At 47.1% G+C, this 15,843-nt stretch overlaps 2 protein-coding genes across 3 annotated transcripts; one reads left to right on the forward strand and one right to left on the reverse strand.

The window, feature by feature from the left end:
* Positions 1-4,662: 4,662 nt before the first annotated feature.
* On the forward strand, positions 4,663-10,360 carry LOC124692344 (glucan endo-1,3-beta-glucosidase 14-like). Its single transcript, XM_047225696.1, has 3 exons — positions 4,663-4,868; positions 8,028-9,061; positions 9,887-10,360. The coding sequence occupies exons 1-3, from the start codon at positions 4,796-4,798 to the stop codon at positions 9,941-9,943; spliced, it is 1,164 nt and encodes a 387-aa protein (XP_047081652.1). The 5' UTR covers positions 4,663-4,795; the 3' UTR covers positions 9,944-10,360.
* Positions 10,361-10,537: 177 nt separating this feature from the next.
* LOC124692343 (uncharacterized protein At5g03900, chloroplastic-like) lies at positions 10,538-15,421 on the reverse strand. Of its 2 annotated transcripts, none has more exons than XM_047225695.1 (13): positions 15,011-15,421; positions 14,827-14,934; positions 14,635-14,735; positions 14,108-14,179; positions 13,924-13,993; positions 13,758-13,823; positions 13,551-13,643; positions 12,986-13,051; positions 12,632-12,774; positions 12,240-12,326; positions 12,096-12,159; positions 11,710-11,853; positions 10,538-11,135 (listed from the first exon to the last, which is right to left on the reverse strand). In XM_047225695.1, exons 1-13 carry the CDS (start codon positions 15,404-15,406, stop codon positions 10,995-10,997), a joined length of 1,551 nt encoding a protein of 516 aa, XP_047081651.1. In that variant the 5' UTR covers positions 15,407-15,421; the 3' UTR covers positions 10,538-10,994. The 2 variants fall into 2 exon arrangements, with proteins under 2 accessions (XP_047081651.1, XP_047081650.1); XM_047225694.1 differs by having other exon boundaries at positions 14,108-14,182.
* Positions 15,422-15,843: the final 422 nt, after the last annotated feature.

Genomic DNA, 15,843 nt, shown 5'->3' on the forward strand with positions numbered 1-15,843 from the left:
CAAGTTTTCAAAAAAACTAAAAATAATTGTGGCTCCTGTAAAAAAGACAAGTTTTGATGCTATAACACGACTACGTACAGGATATTTTTTTGTCTTTTTTGTACACGCCATATAAAATGTTGTTTCTCCACGAAAATTTGTGCACTAACATAGAATGTCAAGATGTACACCAACAAATTTATATCAGAATTTTTTAACATTTTTAAAATTGTTTTTTAATTATTTTATATAATGAGAGCATTTGCTCCTATGAGCCAAATTGCCACCTCCCATTATCTTGCTTTTATCTTGTTTTCTATTTGCTGCACTATTTTAATCCGAAAATACAAAAATATTTACTTTTCTTATTTGCATCCAAAACACCCAAAACAATTAACTCCTTTACAGTTTTTACTTAGTTATTATATTTTATCTAGTTTTACTCGTTTGATTTTTACTTGTGTTTTATTTACTTACACGAAACCTTGTGCTTGACAACCACACGGTGGAGTTGGGGACACAAGGTTATTATTTTACTTGCAGGATTGCTAGAAGAAGAGAGAAGAGAATAACCTTTGCTCAGTTCCCTGATAGTTCAATTTAAACCCTCGAGTCACCCATGTGGGAAAAATACTCTACTGACACAACACTCTGCACTTGGAGTCCCAACATCATCACACTGCCACCACGCTGCCGCCCACTCCACCTCGCGGTAGTAGACAAGCTTTGTACGGGCCATCCACGCTCGGCGTCGGGACAGGCGAGAGCCCTTGCCCGCATCGCTCACGTCCTTGTTGGTCGCCCATCTTCTCGGAGCCCGCATCGGGCTCAACGGACAGGACCTGTTCGGTCAGTTGCGTGGTATGATACCGATGCACTATTTGGCCATTTGCGCCACCTATGTTGGTCATTTATATATTGTTGTTTCCCCGCAGATGGACCTCAGACAGTCACTGGAAATGCTCCGCAGGGAAGTCATGGACACGTCGTTCGACGAGACGTCGCAACTCATGGTTTCTGCGGCCTCCCTCATCCACAAGCACAATGGCAGGCATATGTTGGTGTAATGGGGCTCGACGAAGGGTCGCTTGGCCAACATCAAGCGCAACCGAGTGGGTGTCCACAACCAGCTCTATAAATACTACTTCAACCTCACCGATCCGGTCTACACGAAAGTCATGTTCCGACGCCTCTATCGGATATCAATGGACCTGTTCTTGATAAATTTGCGGGGCATCACAGACTATGACCCCTACTTCCAATGCAGGCATGATGCCACTCGTAAGCTAGGCTTTACCTCTTACCAGAAGTGTTCCTCAACTATTAGTATGCTTTCGTATGGAGTATCTGGTGATATCTTTGACGAGTGTGAATCCATGTACAGTTTTTTCCAAGTCATGATTGCGGTGTTTAGAAAAATATACTTGAGATAGCCAACTGTTGAGGATACAACATGACTATTATCGATCAATGAGGCAAGAGGGTTCCCGGGGATGATAGGTAGCATAAATGCATGCACTGGGAGTGGAAGAACTGTCCATTTGCATGGCAGAGTCAGTACAGCTGCCATGCCGAGGGATCCATTGTCATTCTTGAGGCAGTGGCTTCGCATGATTTGTGGATCTGTCACTCTTTCTTTGGCATGGCCGGTTCCCACAATGAAACTAATGTGTTCCACTGCTCTTTGATATTCGAACAGCTTCTACAAGGCACTGCTCCTGTGGTGAACTATGAGATCAATGAAAATGCATATGGCAAGCCATTCTATATTGTTGATGGCGTCTATCCTGACTAGCCACACTTGTGAAGACTATCCGCATGCCTCATACAGAGAAAACCAAGAGGTTTGCCCAGGGACAAGAGGCTTGCAGAAAAAATGTGGAGCGGGCATTTGTTGTGTGCTCCAAGCTAGGTGGGTTATTATTCGTCACCCAACTAGCACATGATCTTTGAAGATCATGCATGAAGTGATGACTTGTTGTGTGATCATGCACAACATAATCGTTGACACCATCCTGATGACCTCAATGACCACGAATGGGAATTCAGGATGACTTGGTTAAGCCACAACCTGATGTAGGAACATGGAAAGAGTTTTTCCATATTAACGTTAAAGTCTCTTACAGCCACATTTCGAGACGCCTGCAAACGGATCGGATTGATCGCATATGATAATTGGCATGCCATGAGGAGAAAGAGTAGTAGCCAATCTCATCTCGTTTAATTTCCTCATTCTTTTTTCATGCATGGAAATGCTTGTATAACTTTGTTATTTATTTGAATGTAATAAGTTTGTTAAACATCGCATTAGAACATTTATTTTATTAACATATCTATGTGCCAAATTTAAAGACCAAACGAACGCATCGTATTTGTTTTGCATCGGACCATTGGAGAAGCCTTTAGTCTCAACTAGCTGAGGGCACCATAACCTCTAACCATTCAACCACTAGTCTCGGTTCATGGCTCATTTTTTTTTCGAGAACCCGCAGGAGAGCTGCGCGTCATTGTATTAAGCTTACAAGAGAAAACCATGATCCAGTTTATGAGGGAAACCGGACCGAAAACCAAACAAATGGTGCCTTCCGGCATACAAGGCACACCCAAACTAACACACTACAAGCATCCGCCTTGCCCAACCACCGGCCAACAAAGGCGTGGCAAAGGGGCACAAGGTCACCAAAGCGCGCAGCAACCATAGGAGGAAACCTAGAACGACAGAAACTCTAGGGAGGTACACGTCGACGTACGGCCCTCCCAAAAGAGGCGGGAGGGCGGCAGGACCTGACCTGACCAAGAGGACGCAACGTCGACTAGGCGCCGGCGAAGGGTACATAGCACTCCGAAGAACCATGCTCAGAGTAGCGGCCACCTCTAGCTCCAACCGCCGTCGTGGGGCTCCCGGGACAACCTCGACAGAGCCTCCAACAAGGGGATGTCACCGAAGTGGCACCACTGTCTGATCCAACAAATGGATCTAGGGTTTCCCCTGGTGCCCGGGAAAGGGTTGAACGAAAAAGGGGGGGCGGTCGACGACGCCTTCAAGAAGGTAACGGCGCCCGCGGGCGTCGCCGTCGTACGCAACAACCCAAGATTTCTCCAGCCCTGACTTCAACCCCGCTGCCCACATGAATGGAAGGAAAGAGCCATCATCGGCAAAGGACGCCACCAAAGAGAGACGAGCGCGAAACGGCGAGCTTGGTGTCGTAGCCAGCCTTCAGCACCACCCAGCAGCCCGTCGTGCTGCTGGCCTAGCTACCACAAACCTGCGTGGCGACGGAGTTTGCCCGCATCGGCCGCGAAGCAGAGCAGCGACAAGGGCCCAGATCGGGCCCGTCTGGCGACGCGGATCGAAGCGGACGCCTCCCCACCGGTCGCGAACGGATGCGGCCCGCCCGGCCCAGATCGGGCCCGAGCACCGCCGGCGGCCAGATGCCGCACCTCGCAGACCGGCAGGACGCTGGCGCCACACGCATCCGCGCGACCAGCCACACAACGCCGGCACCCGCCGCCGCCACCTGCCGCCGCCACCCGCCGCCGCGGCCCTCCGCATCGGCCCCTCTCCACGCGAAGAGAAGACGAGAGGAGCCCGCCCCACCATGCCCTCCGCCTTTGGCGGCCAGGCGCCGCCACCACCGCCGGCGCCGGTGGCGGCAGCGGCCGGAGCAGCTCGGGATCTAGGTTTTCTGGTTGGGGGAAGGGGTGCCCTCCGGAGCCGCCCGCGTGAGCAGCCCGGGAGGGAGGCAGATAGAATTTAATGTTATTGCAATCTGATGGGTGATGACTTCATGGCTCATTTCGAATGCATTGTAAGGGCATAGGCATACCTTCACTTGTGGTGACGCACTAAGGCGATGTGACAGTATCACACACCAGTGGCCGGCTCGTCCTACCTGTCGGCAGAATGACGAGCCGAAGAGGCATTGGGCAGGACAAGATCACGCGAAATGCGTGCAAGATCATAGAGAAGGATCTGGGATCGGGGAGCGGGGCCCACGTCCGGCCCATTTTAAGTGGGTCTCAACTCTCAAGAGGAAAGCCTGCAGTGTGCGCACGTGCCGCCGAATCGGACGGAGGGGGTGACTCGGATCGGCGTCACGCCGCCCGCCTTCCTGCCCACCGACGCCCTCGCCTCTGCCCTGTGTGCTCTTCGTGTTCAGTGAGTGTAGCAATATCTTGCAGTCTGACTATTCATTTGCAGCAGGTTGATCACAATGTAAGCGTTCGGACATGGGGATTTACGCACATCCTTCGCTTAGAGATGCAGTTATACATCACCGACTCACAACGTGAATACAGGCCGGCCGTAGGTTCGCAGTACGTGTTACTTTCGTAGTAGAGTCCATGCTTGACCGAGACATGACTATGTCTTATGGGACCTACCTTGCATAGGATCGCCAATAGACCTCCGATCGAAACATGAGCCTACAAGCCAAGCAGGCGGCAACGGCAAAGCAGGAACCTGAAAGAGACGGGACGGTCAGAGAGAGTAGAGTGGCAGCCAACGCGGATGGCCATATCACTCTGCTTCCTCCCCGCTTCCTACCGGCAAGCACAAATCAAGCCAGACCACCAGCTCCCTCCTTGCCTGCTAAGACTGCACCAGCCTCTCTCGCTCTGCTTAAATAGGCCATTTTCGTCAACTCTACGCCAGTCCATTTCACGCGTGCGATCTAAGAAAAACACTAGGCAAAGGCAACAGACGTACGTACAGATACAGCAGACGAGAGCTGCGAGGCTCGACGGACGACGGTGTTTTTGCTCTCTAGCTTCTCCTCCGCTCGCTTGTACGTAGGGGCCGGGTACGCGCGGTTGGATGGCGGCAGGTACACAGCCGTCGTCCAGAGCAGCTTCCGGAGTTGTCCTCCTCCTCGCCGTCCTCCTCGCAGGTGAGTTCCGCCAATCTTGATGCAAAATTTTGTACTACGTAGTAGTATAACTTGAGCGCGGGACGATGGAGGTGCACCTATTGCGAGATAGGTTATGGTGGTCACTCACTCACTCATCCAGCTTCTCTTCCATGTTCTGCCATTCTTGCTTCTATGCTCTCGTTGGCAATCTTTCGCTCCGCCATTTGAGCTGCACGTCCAAGATCCTGCAGGAGCTCTAGCTATCTAGTTCCTGGTATCTTCAGTATCGCCGCTTGAACGATTACTAACTAACCTGTATGTTCTTGTGCTATTCAGAACGCTTACAAAAGAGCATAATTTCTTCTTCGACACCTATTTTATCATTTCGCAAGTCGTCTGTGCCAGCTTGTGACCAGTGGTTGCGTTCGCTGGTACTATTATCTTAGACTACTTGGTGGTTGCATTTGCTGGAATTGTCCTAGACTATTCAGCAGGTGTGCATCTACTGAGATTAATCATATCTAGGTGTGTTGGTGGTTGTGGGCTTATGGCTGATCATATCATACAAACCTTAGCTGAGGACACTTGATTCCCTCTATCTAAGTGCTCCACAACCTAAGTAAGGCGACAAAACCGTATCAACAAATCCACTTTAAATGATACGCTAATCTTTTGATTATTCGAGAAAAAATAAAAATATATACTTATATCAGCTTTCACTCTTTCTTTACAAAAGCCTAAGGTACCCCCATGTTGGCATTTCTTCCTCCTCCTCTCCCAATTTCCCGCATCTGATCTGCTCCCGAGCTGTACTAGTTGCTTTCTTCACAAAGTTTCTCTGGAAAGCCAGGCTTTGATAATTTTTTATCCTGCAGTCTGCAGATAATTCAATTTCTTATGTTAGCAACTTGCTAATAGTCCAATAAAGCTGTATGTTGGTACTACACTCCCTATCGCCTTACACCGATGGAATGATACATTCATGTTTGCTACACGTTGTTATTTGCCATCTTTTTTCTTTTGACAATTAATGGATTTTACATTCATATCTTATCCTAGCAGTCTGCAGCTAATTACATTTCTTAGAGCATCTCCAACAGACGCGCTATATAGGCCGCGCGGCATAAAAACGTCCGATATAGCGCGCGCGGGACAGAATCAGGCGCTCCAGCAGGCGCGGTAAACGGCGCGGCGCTGTAAATTTTTTAGGGCGCGCGGCTTTTTGCACAATCCGGAGCGGCATATCTGGCGCGTTGGCTACAGCGCGCGGCATCGCTCGTCCAAGCGCGAAAAAGCCAACGGCTGGAAATTTCCTCCCCGCGCCCGCGCCCTCATTTCCCCACCTACCGCCGGCCGCGAAATCCAGCCGCCGCCGGTCGACTCCGCCGCCGCCTCGCTTGCTGCGCGCCGCCGCGTCGTAGATCCGCGTCGCCCGCACCTCCTCCCGGCAGCGGCGGACGCTCCGCCGCGCTGTGTCGCTCGCGCGGCCGTCGGCCGACGAGTTGCGGCCGGCGGTCCTTCTCCGCCGCCCCTTCGCGCCGCCGTCGCGTTCTCCTCCACGCAGGCGTCGACATGTCGTCCTCGTCGTCCTCGAGCAGCTTGCTTGCAACTTGGCGCGCCCATGGTGCTCGCCCATTTGCTCGCAAGGTATGAACCTCCGCCGGCCGGCCTCTACTCGTCAAGTAGCTACAATAGTTTATAGTGAATTAATATGATACATATGTTTGTAGAGTTCCTCATATGATTCATCGGATGACGAGTTCGACCAAGAAGAAGAGGAGAACATATCGATACTATTAGCATACCGCGCCGTTAAGAGGCCAAAATTTGGTGGATCGGTGTTTGGTAGACAGAAGTTGTGGAGAGAAAGGATTGAAGGGCATGAGAAATTCATAAACCATGTTGTATTGTTGTATGTGTTGTATTTGGTGTGAAGTATTGTTGTGAACAATGTATTGTATTTGGATGGTACAATATATTTATGAATTTTTATATATTGTTTGATCTTCTTGGATGCATATTTGTGTGTGTTTGCTGTTTGCGCTGCGTCCGCGCGCTGCAAAATGGCGCGTCCGGCGGAGGTGCTATTTTACCGCGCCAACGCGCGCTGCAAAATGGCGCGTCCGGCGGAGGAAAAAACGTCACAGCGCGCGATATCTGTTTACCGCGCGCGGATTCTTGGTTTTAGCGCGCCGCGATATAGCGCGTCTGCTGGAGATGCTCTTATGCTAGCTAGCAACTAGCCAATAGTCCAGTAAAGTGTTCACCGGCAGTGCACGTGGAATTAGAACAGTTGGATTTTAATTAGATCTTGGTAGTGGATCTGCCACAACTTGGCCATGTGGTGCAGCGAAATGTTGCTTACATTGGATCACGCACTCCCTGATCTCTTTAAGTATGGAAGCATGTCTAGCTAGTTCTATGTTGGTACTGCACTCCCTATCTCCTTACACTGATGGAATGATAAATTATGAGTTCGTGTTGGATACACGTTGTTATTTGCCATGTTTTTCTTTCGACCATTATCGAATAATCAAGAAAGTGCATAAAAACAGATTACATTATAGCAGCCGATCACTATGCAGTAGGGATGAAAATGGAGCGAAAAGTTTCCTATTTATCCAGAAAATATGGAAATCGAGCAAAAATATGGCAATAAGAACGCAATTTCGTGGAACAGAAACAGAATCCAAATTCTTTTCGCGAAAACGGCGAAACTGACATGGAAACATTTTGCTTATGTCTAATGTGCAATTTCCACTCCAGGGTTCGATATGCATGACCAATCGAGTAGGCCTAATATGTAACCTTGTCAAGCTGAACCTTTAAAGAGGATCAAAACAGAGGACCACGTAAACCCTTCAATAGTACAAGGAAGCTTGCATGGTTTAACACTTCTATTTTCCAGTATATTGAGCAGACGCGTTAGGGTTGGGATCAAATTTGTTGGTTTCTTGTGTTGCTTGCTCTTTTCTTCATGATTTAAGATGTCTCTTCGTTTCGGCAAACACTCGTTTTTTTGCTTCGTGTTCATACCATATTAGGTCCATAGCTGCTGACAATATCTATTTTCTATTTCTTTTCGGTGTTATCATACATTTGTTTCTGTTTAAAAAAAATATAAACAAATGTGACACTACCTAGTCTTCGCTCCATTTTTATCCCTACTATGCAGTAAGACCAACAATTAACTTGCAGAGCAAGTGCTGGCGGCGGAGGCCTTGTCCATCGGAGTCAACTACGGGCAGATCGCCAACAACCTCCCTTCGCCAGCACGGGTGTCCTCGCTGCTCCGCTCACTCAAGATCAGCAAGGTGAAGCTCTACGACGCCGACCCCCGCGTCCTGCACGCGTTCCTCGGCACGGGCGTCGAGTTCGTGGTCGGCATCGGCAACGAGCACGTCCCGGCGATGGTGAGTCCCGCCGCGGCGCAGGCGTGGCTCCGGCAGCACGTGGCGCCGCACCTCCGCGCCGGCGCGCGCATCACCTGCATCACCGTCGGCAACGAGGTGTTCAAGGGCAACGACACGGTCCTGCAGGACAGCCTCCTCCCAGCCATGCACTCCGTGCACGAGGCGCTCGGCACGCTCGGCCTGCAGGGACGCGTGAACGTCACCACCGCGCACTCGCTGGACATCATGGGCGCCTCCTACCCTCCCTCCGCCGGCGCGTTCCACCCGGGTGCCGTCTCGCACCTGCGGCCGTTCCTCAGCTTCCTGTCCGCTACGAGGGCCCCGTTCCTCATCAACTGCTACCCGTTCTTCGCCTACAAGGACGACCCGGCGCGCGTGCCGCTGGACTACGTGCTCTTCCAGCCCAACGCTGGCGTCACCGATCCCAACACCGGGCTCAACTACGACAACATGCTCTACGCGCAGGTGGACGCCGTGTACACCGCCATCCAGGCCATGGGGCACACGGACATCCACGTCAAGGTCTCCGAGACGGGATGGCCGTCCCGGGGCGACCCCGACGAGCACGGCGCCACGCCAGAGCACGCCGGGACCTACATTGGGAACCTCCTGAGGAGGATCGAGATGAAGCAAGGCACACCGTTGAGGCCGGCGGTGCCCATCGACGTCTATGTCTTCGCGCTCTTCAACGAGAACCTCAAGCCTGGGCCTGCGTCGGAGCGCAACTACGGGCTGTTCTACCCCGACGGCAGGCCGGTTTACAACGTTGGCCTGCGCGGCTACCTCCCGCCCATGGCGGATTCACAAGGAACACGGCAGGTGCAGTTTCTTCATATAATTTTTTTCACTTCTCCAGCATTTGTTTTTTACGGAGTGACTAATTTTAGTTAGACTGAGAACTGACTTAATTCTCATTTAGGTCATATATCATTTAACTTTAGTTGCAACTCATGACTAATACGAAATTTAAAGCAATTTAACAGTTCGAATTACTTCTTTCAGTTGCAAACTATGTGGCAAGTATTAAAATCTCAGCTGCAACCTTATATGCAACTAAGAAAATATTTAGTTGCAACTCAATTAGCATGAATCCCAATGCAATCCAAAGGTTTGGAAGAATCAGTTGACTCAGAATTAGCTTAATTTTTAGTTGACTCCTAAACCATCGGATGGCATTGTGATTCCTGCTACCATGGGCTGCAACTAGGATATTTTTTTTAGTTACACACGGGGTTGTATCGAGGAAAAAACACGAACGGTTGGATTGCTTCGTGATTCATGGTAGTTATGAGTTGCAACATAGGTTTTAAATATCTCCGACGGTTCAATTGATGTGTGAATGTGTGATTCATGCTAATTATGAATTGTAACGTGTTTTGCAACTGAGATTAGATATGTCACTTGACTCAGAATTAACTTAATTCTTATCCAAGAACTAGTCTTTATATAAGTGAAATCTGCACCATACACACTTGTCTGTAGCTCCATAATATATATATTGCACTTAGCGGATGCATCATCAAACACTAAACTCCTTATCCCGAAATATACTATACTCGCACGTTCTCTCTTTGCACTATGTTTTTATTATAGTACTATATATATAGACAGTGACGAACCACCACCTGGGTTGTGCTTTCGCAGGTGATTCATCTGCTAATCCTTATCGCCATGGCGTCAGTCGCCTTCGCATTGTCATGACAGCATCCATCAGCAATCAGCTACCGTGATTGCCCAGAGCTGAACTGGGTCACTGAACTGACGTATTTACGCAATACGATCCAGTGCAATTTGGATGTATTCTGGTGGCGTTGGGGATTTGCTTCATACTCGGATCAGTTTAGATCTAACTGAAGCTTGGACGTCATAACTCAATAAGCTTGGACGTCATCGACTTCAAACATAATTCTTACTTTGTCCCTTCGAGGGAGAAACAGTCACACGGACAGGAAGCGTTTATGGATCGATGATAGTTAGCGAATGATCCGTACATTAAATTTCTTGGGTAAACAAATTCAATTGTATTGTTTCTGATGTTCAAGTCTGGACACATCTTTATGCGATCTTTAGTCATTCGTATGATGCAATACACATACTCTGATGCTACTGCTTGCTACTTTCAATCATACCTGATACTACCTTATTTCAGAATGCTACGTCCCATCATATTGATCCTTGAAAATAAGAACAGATGAATAATATCCCCTTTCTCAAAATAACTTGCTCCCCTTTTTTTAGATAGATAAAGTTGAGCTAGTTATTTTGGGACGGAGGGGGTAACAAATGCCTACGAATAAACCAAGGAACTTGACATTAACTATCCTCAAGTCTCATTAATCTAGACTCTATAATGCTCATGTCTCGGCCACAGTTTAATGAGCATTATCCTTTACATTTCCCACTAGCCCTCAGTCGGGAGTAATATCATCCCGGGTTCCCGTGTCATGCTCTTAATTTTGATTTCTTTGCTTCTGTCCGTTGAGCTACAGCTATCTATACAATTTTGCAGACTAATGTTACATATATGTACAGCAGCCGCAGTACCTTCATCCATAGAATTAAACCAACCGCTGCTGCAAAAATTTCACAGAATACCAGCAGGCGCCAGAACCATTCAGTCTCTCATCTAGGCATTCTGCCCACTTGGTTGAATGGTTTAATCAGATCTATCCTACACCCAGGAAGGATCAGCAAGCCAGACCAAAGAACCATCCATGCATGATATGAATTTCAAGTATAGCCATCATTAACATCAGTCTGACTCAATCTTCTTAAATCGCCTTTCCCACTCCTTCACATCATATTCCTGATCCAATAGATCCTTTTCGGTTGTGTAGACAATCTCATCTGGTGTAATCACCTTCCGTTGAGCCATGTCGCGTGCACTGAGCAACTGAAAAGCCAGAAAGCACTAGCTAAATTTATGCCACTAAATAACAGAAAGGAAAAAAAACAAGATTTTAAGTTGTAAGAAATCAATAAAGGCACCCTAGAAAGCAAGTTGATGAAAAGATGACAACCAACTAAGATTAATACTGTACTAACTAATACTGAAGCATGCGACTAGAATATATGTGTAATGCTAATTATCAAGCTTGTCATATATTTTCACTTTATACCAACAACAGAGTAGCCACTATTTACTGCATCCTGTAGCTGTTGACAAAGATGATCAAGTTGCGGAACAATTCCACTTGCTGTTGTACGTTAAGCCCATCAAAAGTGGTAGTACTCTTATTCGGATCTTATGATGCATGGGAAGTTGGGAACTAGGAGCAAATAACTGACCTCATACAAATTTCAGCCTATCAGGTTAAAGGGAAAATGCTCTGGACTATACCTGGCTTTTCTCCAAACATGTCTACGTGTGTGTAAATAGCAACAATATAAAGTTTGTTGAGCTCAAGTTTGCTGGACTTAATTTTTCAGTTAAATCAAACAGATAGCTATACACTTTTTATTGTTACCTTTCTTCTGAGAGAAGGCTCTGGCGAAACCAGTTCCTGGGCTCTTTCTTCTCTGGCCTTATTCCTCCTTGCAATGTCATTGTTGGTCTTACGTAGCAGCAACCATCTAAATAATGGTATTGCAAAAAAGGAGCCAGCATATATCTGCAAACAATCATGCGGTATCAGTATGGCATTAATAATATTCATCATATGATGAACACATGATTCATATATCCAACAGCTACATCAATAACATACAGAAGTCCTAAATTTCCTTCAGAAAACAGGAAGGGTGCATGATTTCTTTCAGCTGTATGCGTTGCAAAAATGAGTAATGGAAGGATTGGTACCAAGTACCAACCCATTTATAAAGAAATAATCAGGAAGGGTAAGCACAGCTATACCTGAAGCAACGGAAATAGCTGTGCAGCAAATGAGATAAGCCCACCAGGCGTCATTGTCATTTGCCTTCACGATGAATACTAATTTAATAAGTGAGATTTCAATACAACGAAATGATACTTCAAAGGAAGAATTATAATCCTTACTTCAATAAGTTTCCCAGAATAATGACACCAAAAAGATTGAGTCCTCCCAGACCAGCAACCATTGCCCTCTCTGATGCATTTGCTTTACTGTAAAATAACCAGGTTGCATATGAAGACAAACAACAAGGACAAAGGACATAATTCAGATTTCAAGATAGCAAATTTAGAGCTGATGATGAATACCCTCTAATGCATCAAACAGAAACACAAAAAATATTTATCCCTGGACTCTGGACTCCGCTGCAGCTCATTGTGTAATGTGAGACATATCATTCCAAGGAAAACTTTGCCATCCAAATATGCTAGTTATACAAGTTTAGGGTGAAATAGCAACTACGGAGTAGAAGTAATTTGAAGGATAAAGCTTCAAATGACTAAAATTGAATACCAACCTGAATTCCCATGGTTTCTCTTCCATAAATCTTTCGATGCTACCGAACATTGTAGACCATTTTGTACCAACATATTCTCTGCTCACACCTCCTTTCGATGAAGCAGTAAGTTGCAGCGATGGGAATCTATAAAGAATATTTCCCTACCGACAAAAAAAAGATTATTTTAAAACATATTTGAGATTTCAAGGTTGATCAATTCAAGCAAGTTGTGTTTCAGTTCACAGACAGTTATGTCGAGCATGTCATGTTCAGTAAGCAATGAGGTTGAAAGTGTCAGAATTGAGAAGAGCGATATAGGGCCATATGATTAATGGCGGCTCTCTAAGTGCAATATACAAGGAAAATGTAGACCTGCTCATCAACTTCTGGATGTCCCTGGAAGCGTAAAAGAACTGGAAGAATAAACGATTCATCATCCTGCGCCAAAAGGTAGAACGGGTATGATGAGACTGAACTCAATCCCTAATTTATTTGGAAATTTTGTTACACTAGCATTATCTTTATAGTCAACTACTCACTATTGCTACAAATGTAGGTCCTTTTAGAATCTGTACCAGACAAACATTTCTAGGTTTCAACATCTAAAATGAAAGGATTACTAGCATCCAAAACATCAATATTATTCTTATATGTGCCAACATATTTGCACAGAAATTGCTTGTTCATGTGTCACCTTGAAGACTGTCAATGACATAAAAGACATGTACTCCCTCCGATCCCTTTTAATCGACTCCGTTTTAGTATAACTTTCTACTAAATCCAAGTCAATTAAAAGGGATTGGAGGGAGTACTATAAATCAGAGGAGTGGGTAATTATACTTGATATATTTACTATTCAAAGGACAAGTGAAAAACTAAATCAGATCTAACAGAAACAAATAATACTTAATAGCACTCTGGAACAGAAGTTATATGCCTTAGACTGCTCTGAAGGTGCTGATACATCAAGATATGGTGCCAGTTCTTCTGCCGTAACAACTCCACCATTTGATGAAATATACTGCCCAATCTGTGAATTTATCCAAGGATACACATGAAATTTGCTACAGAAAAGTAACAAAAAATAGGTGGTCATGATAAGGTCAAACAGAAGCAGCTATGTGCTCTACGAGAAATCCTTTACCATCTTCCACCTTGTATCTTCAAGCCCCTCATTAGGATTGCCATCCCCAAATACAAATGAAAATACCTGCACAGCATTGATTTAGAGAATATACAGTTTCAATGCACCTAGGCCTACCAGCATTACACATTAAAATGAACAATCAAGCCAAACCCTATTAAATTACAGATTCTATAAAGTTCATCCCGTTCTCTTTTTCGACCCGCCGCCTCCTAGAGGAACCTGCATCCAAGTACCTGCGGAGGACACAGGAGACTGCATTGAAAATGATGTCTACACAATTGATTTATGTTCACACGGAAAGTTATAATTTCATCAAATCCCCAACTCAAAAACTAGAGGAGACTTACCAAAATAGATCTGTTGGGAGGAACATGGTAGATCCATAGGATCTGCGCCGTCTGCCACGATTATCTTCATCACTGCTATTAGAAGAGGAAGTGGTATCACTGGATGGGAAACCGAGGATAAATGACTAAACTGCTAAAGTTCCCAAAACACAAAATAAAACAGTAGTAACAATTTGTTAACACGGGCAGAATCTTTGAAACTGGGTAGAATGGCATCTACTGACTAATAATAGGTATCGTATTTTTTCAACGGAAGGGATGAGGGATCACTTTGTTGTAGACAAAGAGAGTGGAGCCCTACCAATCTACAGTGGCCACATAGATTAAGTCATTTAACGGTTTCGATATGGAGAGATTTACGGGGCATTTGATGATAACCCCCCCAGTTGGCGCGCCTTTGATCATAACCCCCCCTTTGTGTCGCTGACATTGAATGGTAGACAAAGAAGACAACATTGTGCCTGAATCGCTTTAGAAGGTAGATAATCAGTTGCACACCTAAGTCGGTCTTGCAATAGCATACATACCTGGAGCTAGAGAGAATGGCAATGATGGTAGTGTATACAATCACAATGGAGGCAACTAGTGCCGTCCCAAAGGACACCCGCACCACATAGGCGCCCACTTCCTGCAAAGAACCAAACATGATCAGAAATCATCAGCACCGGCTTGACATGAATGAATTGAGAAAGCCGGTTGGTTGCCTCTATATCCAGCACCTTAGCTTTGTCGACGAGTGGCTCGACCCGCATTCTGAATGACTTGCCGGCGAGCTTGGCCCTGTAGTCCTTGGGGAAGACGTAGAGCACCTCTCCTTCCCCCGAAACCTAGGAGGATTTCACGCTCGGATCATCGCGGACCACAAATTAAAGTGGGTAAGGGGGGTTGCTATAAGAGGAGCACCTCGAGGAAGCCGCCGGTGTCCGCCGCGAGAGCCTGGAGCGCGCGCTCCGCCTGGTCGACCTGCAGGCCGGCGCGGGAGGAGACGTCCCCGATGGTGACGCGGCCGCCGAAGTGGTCGACGGCGTCCATGGCGCGGTCGCGCACGTCGGGCGGGAGGCGGTCCGTCTCCACGGCGCCGCCGGGGCGCGCGAGGGTCGGCGCGTCGACGGTGCCTGCTCGCGCCCTGACGGAGGGGCGCCACGGTGAAGGGAGGCGGGCGTGGGCGACGCGGAGGTTGTGGGGCGGCAGAGGGGTGGATAGAAGGAATGGGGCGTGGCGAGGGGGCCTGCGGTGGGCATGGGGAGGCGGGCAGAGGCGGAGGTGGAGGTGGAGGGATAGGGCGGCGGCGGCGGCCATGGATGGCGTGGTTGGGGTTTAGGAGGTGGTGGTGGTGGTGCGCATCTTGCAGGGGAAGGGAGGTGTGGCTGTGGAAGGAAGCCAGGAAGAGGAATCGGTGACGGTGTGTGCCGCTGGTGGCCACGAGATCGGATTTCGGCGCCGCGCCAGGGTTCGACCGGGGTTGCTGGCCGGGTGAACTCTGACCTGGGTCTGACTTGGTTCGTCGTTTTCATCATCAAAGAAGAAGAACACAACCTTTTTGCGACCATTCGCCCTAGTAGACTGTACTACTCACTTCTTCCTAAAACCAAACGCATGTAGTTTTTGTTTGATTAAAAGTCAAACTTTTAAAATTTTAACCAACTATATATAAAATACTATTATTTACAATTATAAACCAATATTGTTCGAGTTATTGTGAATAAAATTTCATATTGTGTGTTGTTGGTATGGTA

Source organism: Lolium rigidum, chromosome 2, assembly GCF_022539505.1.
Source record: "Lolium rigidum isolate FL_2022 chromosome 2, APGP_CSIRO_Lrig_0.1, whole genome shotgun sequence".
Classification (NCBI taxonomy): domain Eukaryota; kingdom Viridiplantae; phylum Streptophyta; class Magnoliopsida; order Poales; family Poaceae; genus Lolium; species Lolium rigidum.

Excerpts from the sequence above, each read along its gene's own strand:
- LOC124692344 (XM_047225696.1), top strand. The coding sequence starts at position 4,796 with ATGGCGGCAGGTACACAGCCGTCGTCCAGAGCAGCTTCCGGAGTTGTC. Across the intron at positions 4,869-8,027 it reads CCTCGCCGTCCTCCTCGCAG|AGCAAGTGCTGGCGGCGGAG; the intron begins GTGAGTTCCGCC and ends ATTAACTTGCAG. Across the intron at positions 9,062-9,886 it reads ATTCACAAGGAACACGGCAG|GTGATTCATCTGCTAATCCT; the intron begins GTGCAGTTTCTT and ends GTGCTTTCGCAG.
- LOC124692343 (XM_047225694.1), bottom strand. The coding sequence starts at position 15,406 with ATGGCCGCCGCCGCCGCCCTATCCCTCCACCTCCACCTCCGCCTCTGC. Across the intron at positions 13,644-13,757 it reads AAGATACAAGGTGGAAGATG|ATTGGGCAGTATATTTCATC; the intron begins GTAAAGGATTTC and ends ATAAATTCACAG. Across the intron at positions 11,136-11,709 it reads AGCCTTCTCTCAGAAGAAAG|TTGCTCAGTGCACGCGACAT; the intron begins GTAACAATAAAA and ends CTGGCTTTTCAG.